This window comes from Arabidopsis lyrata (assembly GCF_000004255.2).
Source record: "Arabidopsis lyrata subsp. lyrata unplaced genomic scaffold ARALYscaffold_1, whole genome shotgun sequence".
NCBI classification, from domain to species: Eukaryota; Viridiplantae; Streptophyta; class Magnoliopsida; order Brassicales; family Brassicaceae; genus Arabidopsis; species Arabidopsis lyrata.
This window is the reverse complement of record NW_003302555.1, coordinates 25906866-25916697: the sequence shown is the minus strand read 5'-3', so window position 1 is coordinate 25916697 and position 9832 is coordinate 25906866. Positions and strand designations below refer to the sequence as shown.

Genomic DNA, 9832 nt, shown 5'->3' with positions numbered 1-9832 from the left:
AAAGTAGATAACCTTCAAAAGCAAAAATCTTTCTTAAGTTTCATTCTTATTTTTATAACAAAAAATGCATTTGAATACTATCATCACCACCACAAAGGCACAAACCACCAAATTACATATCCATGTGATATAAAATTCAATATTATTACACACAAGTAAAGAAAGGATAAAAATTTGTGTTTCTTTTATTTTTTGTCAACACTCCATTTTTATTATTGCATTGTGATATTTTTCTTGGCAATTAACTCCAAGATCCAAAACAAGACTTTCAAGAACTTTAGCAGAAGAACATTTCATTATAAAATGTCTTAGCTTTGATTTTGAATTGCTGAAACAACTTCACCGATACAAGTAAACTTTCTCCTTTCCTTGAGAAGCATCTTCGCAAACTCGAGCGCACTTCTCTCGCAAACCGCTCTTCGCTTATCTTCTTCGATTGATTCAAAGTCCTCAACATGTGCCACTCCCACAATTCTCCTGTCATATCAAACCAACACTGTCAACAACATTTCCAAGTTTATATGATCGACACAGAAATTTCGTGATCTAACATTCTTTCACCTAATCATCTTTGCAGCGCCGAATCCGAGTGAGTCAAGCAACAAATTCCTCATGTAGTTTTCTTGAACAAGCTGCAAAACCCCGGGGTTGTTATAGATATCTGCAAGGTATGCTTCGCCGGGTCCATCTTTGTTTTGATCCCATAGCGCAATGAACCTTTTGTTAAACAAATCCCAAGTTTGTTCAATGCTTCTCAAGATCCACTGCTTGTATTCCTGAATTGTAGTGTTAGGTTGATTTAATTCTTTATACTTGCAACCGAGTAGACGATGAAAAGATAGAAAAAAACTGCAAATCAGAATTTCTGAATATGTTGCTTAATGCTTACTTTTCGATCATTTCCCTGAGCGGCGTGTCCATCTTGTGCAAAGAAAGCTAGTATCAAGTTACCAAGATAAGCTCCAATATCGAAACCCATCGGTCCAATAAACGAAAACTCTGGATCTATAACTTGTGTCGAATCTTGAGTAACCATGACAGAACCAGTGTGAAGATCACCATGTATTAGAGCCTGAGCTCTTTCACAGAACCTAAAAACATAATACACAATGGTGGTTCAGAGATATTAGCAAATCCTAGCGGGATTGACCGGGAAATGGGCAAAGACATACATCGATTTTAGCTCTGCGATTTCGAGCTTCAAGGCACTGTCTTCGCGCACAGCCTTAGCATCATCATCAAGATAAGGTGAAGTCCAGCGATTAAATGTAGAAACTCTATATGGGTCCGAAAACACAACTTGCTCCGTTAATCGGCATAACTCCACATTACCACAAAATTCAGTTACTACACAAACACAAAAGACACTCACTACAAGACACATCATAACGTTGACTAGTAATTAAAATTGATAAGTGAAGAGTTAAAGAACCTGCTCTTCTGTGCTCTGTGGTATCGTGATAGAGGAGCGAAGTGAAGAAGAGAGTCTTCGCCATGTAATCAGACATGTGGTCTGCAAGGAAAGGATACTCAATCCCAGCAATGAGTCCTTTACGGAGAATGATATGAGGAGGCTCGAGGTATCTCATTCCGATCAACGCCATTGTTCTGTCAAAATGGTAGACTTGAGGAACATGATCAGGTGATAAATTTCCATGCTTTCTCAAAGTTGTAGCTTCAAAATAAGCTCTTTCTTTCGCCATTGGCCAAGATTCACCGATACAGCGAATATATGGAAGTGCCTGTACATTTAAACGGTTGAAAAATCAAAGCTTTTCTAGTTTACATGAAGTCAGAGACATCAAAGTTTGTTCCTTTTATCCCCAAGATCAGAGCACTAGCAGAGTAAAGCACAACCCTTGAATTGTGAAGACAAATTGAATCATTTCGAGTCACAATCTCTTCAAAACAAGGTCAAAGATAACTAATTTGCAGACAACAGAGACAGATAGATTGAATCTAAAACACACATCACATAAACCCTAATTCCTAATCCATAGGTACTTTCCAACTAAAACAAAGAGATACGAATCTGTTATATGCTTAGATGATGAAATAGAGAAGCGAACCTGTTTGATGACAAGAGAACCAGAGGATCCGACAACGATGAAAACGAAATTGAGATTGCCATCTCCAACTTCTTTGATAACCAAATCATCGGACTTGTCGGCTCCGATCTTGGAAGAGAGAGCAGGCGTTGCCTTTATGTAGTCTACAAGAGACTTCTCGTTTAACGGCGTAAACTCCTCAAAAGACATCTTTTTGCTTCTCTGCTTCAGTTTCAAGCAGTGTGGAGACTGGAGAGATAAATCTGAGTTTTAAAGGTTCGATTTTTGCAAAAGATTCTTCTTTTGGTTTTGTTTCATGTCAGTGGCCAATGAAACGGCAACACTCACGCCTTTCTATTATTCGACAATAATCTCGTCAGTGTTTTGCAAACCAAATTAATTCAAACAAACACACCTAATATTGGTTCAGTTTTGTTCAGGTTTTCTGGTTAAGAACTTAAGCTCTTTAGAGTTAGAATTAATTTCGAATGACAAAAAAAAAAAAAATTTCTTTTTTCTTTTAGACAACTTGCATTATTTGAGTTTGTTAATGAAACCCATATGCCAATATGCCATATTCAAATTTTCAGAACAAATACATAATCAAGAGAAAAAGGTATTTCAATACTAAATTTTTAATTGAATAGACAAAAATTTACTTCATTTAATTGGATATTTGAAAAGATTTCATTTTAGTGTTGACCAAAAAAGAAAAGATTTAATTTTAGCTTTAAAAAATAAAAATATGATGAGAACAAATTTATTGTTTCTTTTTTACATATACTTTAATTAATATATAAAATTTGGTTTACATCTATATTTTTGGATATTTGTTCTTGCTTTAGTTAAATAAACTTATTTATTAAAAGCTAAAAAAAATTAGTAAACAACTGACATGTCAAATTTTTTGTTGAAGAAATCTAATCTATCAGACTATCTCTCCATAACCTTGGCTTTATATAGAGAAACATACAACATAACGAAAAATATATTGTAGCTAATTGAATACAACATCATGTTACAAAATATTGTTATGGCATTGTTGTTTGGAATAGGATATGTGTTCATCATCTTCGAGGAGTGTTTATCTTTTAGTAAATGCGGAATAGCACTTTTGATGGCCGTCAGTTTGTGGGTTGTGCGAAGCATCGAGGTATAAATTCATTGTAAAAAAGATATTTATTTTACATTTGGTTTCACCTCTATTGTTAGTGAATTGACGAAGGATAGCTTATACCAAAATAGCTCTAAAGTTATATATGTGATTAGTAATGTTGTGTAATCTCTTGTTTACAGACATCTCTAGAAATTGTTACTTTAGAGCTTCAACACGCAACAAGTGAAGTTAGTCAAATAGTGTTCTATATGCTTGGCGCGATGACTATTGTGGAGATAATTGATGTTCATCAAGGATTCAAGCTGGTTACAGATTGTATAACATCTAGGAAACCGAAGATACTTTTATGGATGGTATTGTTATTCCACTTCTGCTTTTAAAGGTTTTTTTTGCTTTCAAGCTTTTTCTTTGAGGATTTAAGTTTTCTTCTTTGCTCTTTCTCTCGCATTATCTTTGCTTTAGATTTATGGCTCTCTTTTCAGATTGGTTTTGCGACCTTTTTCCTCAGCTCGGTTCTTGACAATCTAACAACTACTGTTGTTATGGTTTCGCTACTGAGAAGACTAGTTCCTCCATCAGAATACCGCAAGTACGGAAATTTAATATTTGGACCTTTTTGTTTGTGTTTTTAGTTAAGGCTTTAAGCTGCTCTCAATGAGGAAATATATTGGTCTCTATAGTGAATCTCAAAGAAACACCAAATAGTGACATTCAATTTAGAGAGATTCTATATTTTTTGTAGAATAATATCGTCCCTAATTTTTTTTCTCCTTTTATATGGAACAATGTGATGTAGTATTAACGTTAGTATGTATGTTCATTAAAATTTATGGCAAGGCTTTTAGGAGCAGTTGTGGTTATAGCAGCAAATGCAGGAGGAGCTTGGACTCCTATTGGTGATATTACTACAACTATGCTATGGATAAATGGCCATATATCAACATTTTCGACTATAAAGGTTCTTCTTCTCAAGTTTCAATTCAAATTAGTTAACTAAAGAGCTTGAATATGCAAATGATGGAGATTTTACTTTCTTCTTTATTAGAACCTTTTTTTACCTTCAGCGATTTCTCTTGTTGTTCCACTGGCTCTCATGTCATTGACCAGGTTATAAACTCTCTTGAATCCTTGAAGGTTTAAACTTTTTCTTCTAATGTTTCCATTGTAGAAGCTGATGTGACTTCCATTTCTTTTTCGTCTTTCTCAGTGAGGTAAATGGAATGGGACTAAATACTCCTCCTACACCATTATTAGCTTATGATCATACTGCTCCAAGAGGAAAGCTTGTATTTGGAGTTGGTTTTGGAGCTTTGCTTTTTGTCCCACTATTTAAGTCATTAACCGGATTGCCTCCTTACATGGGTATCTTGTTGGGTCTTGGAGTCATTTGGATTTTGACAGATGTCATCCATTATGGTGACTTAGAGAGACAAAACCTAAAACTTCCACATGCTTTGTCTCGGATTGATTCACAAGGAGCTTTGTTTTTCCTTGGGATTTTGTTAGCTATGAGCAGGTAATCAAACTTTGGGCCAAACCTACTAACTTTTCTTTTTCTTTGATAACTTGAAATTGCATAATCTTGCCATTTCATTTTTCGTCGTAATCTTGCCATTTAAGGGATTCACATTGGCCAATCATAATTGTAATCGCAATGGGAAGACTTGAACCATGGTCCCACAACCCCCAAGATGTTCATTATAACCACTAGACTACCATGAATTGGTTTCGATAACATGTAACATTTGTTATGCGCAAGATCTTGATATTGTTGTTGCATATTTTTCAGTCTTGATGCGGCTGGGATTCTCAAAGTGATTGCGAACTATCTTGATGCTCATATAGCCAATGTTGAACTGATAGCAAGTATTATTGGTGTGGTGTCAGCCATCATAGATAATGTCCCATTGGTTGCAGCAACTATGGGGATGTATGATCTCTCAAGATTCCCTCAAGATTCTGAGTTTTGGCAACTCATTTCCTTTTGCGCTGGAACAGGCGGTTCCATGCTTATTACTGGATCTGCTGCTGGAGTAGCCTTCATGAGTATGGAGAAAGTCAATTTCTTTTGGTATTTTCGTAAGGTGAGACTGAGATTACCTCTTTGGCTCAGTTCAACATAACAAACAAGATCAACAAATCGATAACAAGAGTTCTTTTTTATTTTCTCTTATCTTTTCCATGCAGGTGAGTGGTTTTGCTTTTGCTGGTTTTACTGCGGGTATCGTGACTTACCTGGTGGTTCACTATCTCTCCCTGTTTAACTTATAACAACCATAGTTTATACTTTATATCCCTTTGCTCACTTATTCATAGGCTACATGCACAAACATCAAGAGGTGTACTAAAGTAGTAATTATGTATGAACTGTGTAGAGTTCATTGTAAAAAGTAATTACTGCATCTGTTATTTTCTTCGTTTATTTCTTTTTTCGTTCATCCAAATGAATATTCGTTTTGTGTTAGTGTTTAACTTTGAAAGTAAATTTGAGTAAAAACTAAAAATAAGAAATCTTGATATGTTCAAATTATATTGATTCTTGTTTTACTTTGAATTCATAAAAATTTGTGATGTCGATTTTCTTAGAAAGAATCGGAGGGGACGATATCGTTTCCATATCTACTGAGAACTTCAAAGTGATCCAGCAACCTTGATACTTGATTTTTTTTTGTCAATTCTCCATTTTGGAAGAAAATTTTCTAAACTTCAAATTTTTGATCAGATTCACTCTACAACACAATTCACTTAAATTATTGTTTAAGGTCAGTTTTGTATTTTGGAACTCTTTTGTATTATTAATTATGATATTTGGTGCAATCTAAAAATGCTGCGAACCTCAAGTAAGGTAGGTTCATGTACCTCAAATAAGGTAGATTATGAAAGCGATTCTTTAGTTTGAAAGTAATGGAATCTTACCTAAAAAAGCAGTGAACCTCAAGTAAGGTAGGTTCATGTACAAATCTCATGTAAAGCTACATATACTGTTTAAAGTCAAGAAACCATAAATTTAATTCCTTTTGTTAGAAAATCTCACTCTTTCCACAAATTACAAAACTTTAGTTAAAGTAGTTACAAGTGTGAGGTTTCGAGCGCAAAGTCTCAATGCTCCCAAGTCACGCGACAATGATACTATGAATGGAATATCAGAGTGAATAGTATAAAATATTTGATGGCTAGGACAATAGTCAAAGCCCTTAATCCCGGATTTGCATATGGCAAAATAATTATGTGATTTTGCAGATTATATTGCCAATCACATTTCAATAAAATGTACAAACTTATTTACGAATTTTAATTATTTGAATCAAGGATTTTTTTTTAAATAGTTGGGTCTATTAGGAATGTGACCTAACTTAACCCAAAAGTTAGCTCAAGAGTTAAGGGTTGCCACATCCTATATATATTGCCCAAAGATCTTAATCTCAAGCAATGTGGGACATTTTAATAGGCGTCCTCGAGATGTGGGTGAGAAACGGTCCAACGGGGAACAGTCCAAGCCCAACATCTCGGAAATACAACAAGACATGCCACTTGTTTGGCCCACATATGTGAGAAACCATTTTTTGTGAGAAATTTGCTTGTTAGGCCAACCTTGGGCTCTGATACCATATTAGGAATGTGGTCTAACTTAACCCAAAAGCTAGCTCAAGAGTTAACTGTTGCCACATCCTATATATATTGCCCAAATATTTTAATCTCAAGCAATGAGTAATATTCTATTAGAGCATCTCCATCAATAATTTCTCAATGAGAAATTCTCTATTATAAAAATAAAAAAAATCTGAAAAGTAAGAAAGAGATGTTTATAAGTAAAAAATAATTATATAACTGAAATTTGTTAAAATATTAATTTTTTTTTTGTTTGAAAAATTCAAAGAGTATCTCACTGTTGGAAATGGTCTTATGGTCACGTCAGTCCACCTTTTTCCCACAATTTCGTTAAAATCCAATATATATATAGTTTGATTGTATAACTATCAACGTAAAGATATAATGTCAATTCTCTCTTGGAGCCAAACTCAATACTTAAGTTTACGTGAGCCAAACTCAATTTACGTGAATATGATCTCTCATTCTTGAAATTTGAGGAGGTGGCGGCAAATCAATAGTTCCAAAAAATAAAGAAAAAAAGTTATACATGCACTATTGATATTTTTTTATCCCCACGCCACACTCATCATTCTCATACACTATAAATACTCTCAAACCCTATGCCAAACTTTACCATGATCATCATATTAACTACATATAAATATTAATATTTTCGTTTTACGTACAACACATCATGGTGATGGCTAAGAACCTTACCAAGTTCTACGTAGCGTTTCTCGTTATTCTGATAATGGTGGGATCGGTGTTACTAGCCATTGAAGGACGACCGGTCAAGGATGGTTCGAGATCGATGACACAATTGAGAGATTCATCTGTGTTTAATGGAAGCGTAATGTCTTCGTTTAAACCAGTCGAGTCTTCTGTACAAGATTTGTCGTGGTTAGCCACAGTGAAACAGTCCGGGCCAAGCCCAGGGATTGGGCATCGAGCCAAGGGCTACAATATGTTTGGACGAGCCAAAGATTCTGGTCCTAGTCCTGGTGTTGGACACTAAAGTAACAAACCTCGTGAATTAAAATTATAGATAATGCAGATGTAACAACTTTATCATGTTTAATAGCCTCTAAGATGTAATCTTTTTTTCCATTGTTTATGTTTATCTCCTTTACTTCACAATCACACATGTCTCTACATAATAATCAGTTAATCAAAGTCTTACTTTTAAGATACAAAGGGAGACTTTTTATTTTATTATTTTATTATTATGTCAAATACAAAGGAGACTTAAAGTCGATAAATCCGAGGAATTGATCAAGTTTGTGAGAGGTAGAGTCCGTTTCAAAGATGTGCACAAGAAAAGGGTCCCGAATCCATATTTATTTTACAAAGTGGAACTACAAAGTTTTTAGAAATTCCCTAGGCGTTAATCTGTGTTGAGAGATAGTCTTGTATCAATTAATCGAGATTTTTTGGTGAAATTATATTTTTTAGATGTTTTCTATATCAATAATTTAAACTATATATTAATCGGCGGGATAGACCAAAAAAATTATTGGCTTTCCATGAACAATATTTTGAGCAATTTGGACAATAGTCAATAACGGTACCCATTGTTGCAAAATGGTCACTACAAGAAAACACTGGCAAAACCAACGGATTTATTAACGAACTCATATCCGTCGGTATTTGCTGACAGAAAACAGACGGAATAACGACGGAATTATTTTCGTCGGGAATCCGTCGGTAATTACCGACGGATATGAATTTGTCGGGAGTTTTTCAAAATTACCGACGGAATAGCGACGGATTTTAACCGTTTGGGTCTCCATTAATAATCCATCAGTTATCCGTCATTTCATATTACCGTTGATGTAGCCGTTTTATAGCCGTTTAAATTTTGATATTACCGACGGAATACCGACAGCTTACCGACGGGTTCAGAACCAATTTGTCCATAAATATACCTCAATACACTCTTTCACTACAAAAAAAATTGAATATTCTTACCAAAAAATTGTGACCATTTTTCCCGTCAAAAAATTGTGACCATTTACATACTAAATTATGACGTATTTATTTCGTCATAAAAATGTTACAATTTCGTTACAGCGTTTTGTAACTACCCTGTCACAATTTGTTACTATTTTTGTGACCTTTTTGAGACATACATGGATTTGTGACGATTTTATTGTGACATTCTAGAATTGGTGTCAGTTTCGTCACAATAGAATTATTGTGACCGAATCTTTATATATTGTGACGATAATAATCGTAACAATATTCACTTTTTATTGTAGTGTTTCTCAACAAAAATCATTCTCACTACCACATTTATTCTAAGAAAATATAGAAACACAAAAAAAATATCTTCTTCTTATTTTCGATCGTGGATAGACGAACCAATGTACGATCCCGAATCGACTTTATTGAAGGATGAATATGCACGAGGTGTAGAGGAGTTCATGGAATTAGCTTGTCAGCAACCCGAAGCCAAAAAAAACCCGTAAGTTAACATGTCCATGTTCTATTTGCCGGAATTCCCACAATATATTAGGATTGATTTAGTTTGAAATCACTTGTATTGTAATGGTTTTATGGAGGGTTACAAGTATTGGTTTCTCCATGAGGAAAGACCGGATTATGTTAGTACTAGCGAACCATATGTTGCAGATAGCCTAGAAGAACATAGAACGGAAGTAGATTTTGGCGTAGGGACTGTTCACATGGTGAATGATGTGTATAGGGAAAATATGCAGTCAATGGGTGAAGATAGAGATACGGTAGAGGAACCAAATTTAGAAGCTCAAAGGTTTTTTGTTATGTTAGATGCAGCTAAGCAGCCGCTATATAGAGGTTGTAGAGATGGTCATTCGCCTTTATCATCTGCAAGTAGATTGATGACCATAAAGACTGACTACAATTTGGTCGAGGGATGTGTAGATGCGATAGCAGATTTCGTAAAAGATATTTTATCTGAGGATAATCTTTCACCAGCTTCATACTACGAGATACAGAAACTGGTAGCTGGTCTTGGTTTACCGTATCAGGTGATAGATGTGTGCATCGATAATTGTATGGTCTATTGGAGACAAGATGAAAACCGTAAAAGTTGTCG

At 34.8% G+C, this 9832-nt stretch overlaps 3 protein-coding genes across 3 annotated transcripts; 2 read left to right on the top strand and 1 right to left on the bottom strand.

The window, feature by feature from the left end:
- Positions 1-94: 94 nt before the first annotated feature.
- Positions 95-2380, bottom strand: LOC9330282 (methylthioribose kinase). The gene is made up of 6 exons (XM_021011058.1): positions 2070-2380; positions 1433-1742; positions 1173-1347; positions 890-1091; positions 562-776; positions 95-477 (listed from the first exon to the last, which is right to left on the bottom strand). Exons 1-6 carry the CDS (start codon positions 2256-2258, stop codon positions 309-311), a joined length of 1260 nt encoding a protein of 419 aa, XP_020866717.1. The 5' UTR covers positions 2259-2380; the 3' UTR covers positions 95-308.
- A 568-nt stretch (positions 2381-2948) lies between these two features.
- On the top strand, positions 2949-5697 carry LOC9330281 (sodium/proton antiporter 2). Its single transcript, XM_002894174.2, has 8 exons — positions 2949-3201; positions 3345-3518; positions 3648-3754; positions 4003-4123; positions 4211-4272; positions 4373-4681; positions 4955-5249; positions 5353-5697. The coding sequence occupies exons 1-8, from the start codon at positions 3064-3066 to the stop codon at positions 5434-5436; spliced, it is 1290 nt and encodes a 429-aa protein (XP_002894220.2). The 5' UTR covers positions 2949-3063; the 3' UTR covers positions 5437-5697.
- A 1350-nt stretch (positions 5698-7047) lies between these two features.
- LOC9330280 lies at positions 7048-7938 on the top strand. Its single transcript, XM_021011099.1, has one exon. It carries the CDS (start codon positions 7451-7453, stop codon positions 7769-7771), a length of 321 nt encoding a protein of 106 aa, XP_020866758.1. The 5' UTR covers positions 7048-7450; the 3' UTR covers positions 7772-7938.
- Positions 7939-9832: the final 1894 nt, after the last annotated feature.

Coding starts and splice junctions, on each gene's coding strand:
- LOC9330282 (XM_021011058.1), bottom strand. CDS start 2,258: ATGTCTTTTGAGGAGTTTACGCCGTTAAACGAGAAGTCTCTTGTAGAC. Junction 777..889: donor CTCAGGGAAATGATCGAAAA/GTAAGCATTAAG, acceptor ACTACAATTCAG/GAATACAAGCAGTGGATCTT. Junction 478..561: donor GGCGCTGCAAAGATGATTAG/GTGAAAGAATGT, acceptor TTGATATGACAG/GAGAATTGTGGGAGTGGCAC.
- LOC9330281 (XM_002894174.2), top strand. CDS start 3,064: ATGTTACAAAATATTGTTATGGCATTGTTGTTTGGAATAGGATATGTG. Junction 3,519..3,647: donor CGAAGATACTTTTATGGATG/GTATTGTTATTC, acceptor CTCTCTTTTCAG/ATTGGTTTTGCGACCTTTTT. Junction 4,124..4,210: donor CAACATTTTCGACTATAAAG/GTTCTTCTTCTC, acceptor CTTCTTTATTAG/AACCTTTTTTTACCTTCAGC.
- LOC9330280 (XM_021011099.1), top strand. CDS start 7,451: ATGGTGATGGCTAAGAACCTTACCAAGTTCTACGTAGCGTTTCTCGTT.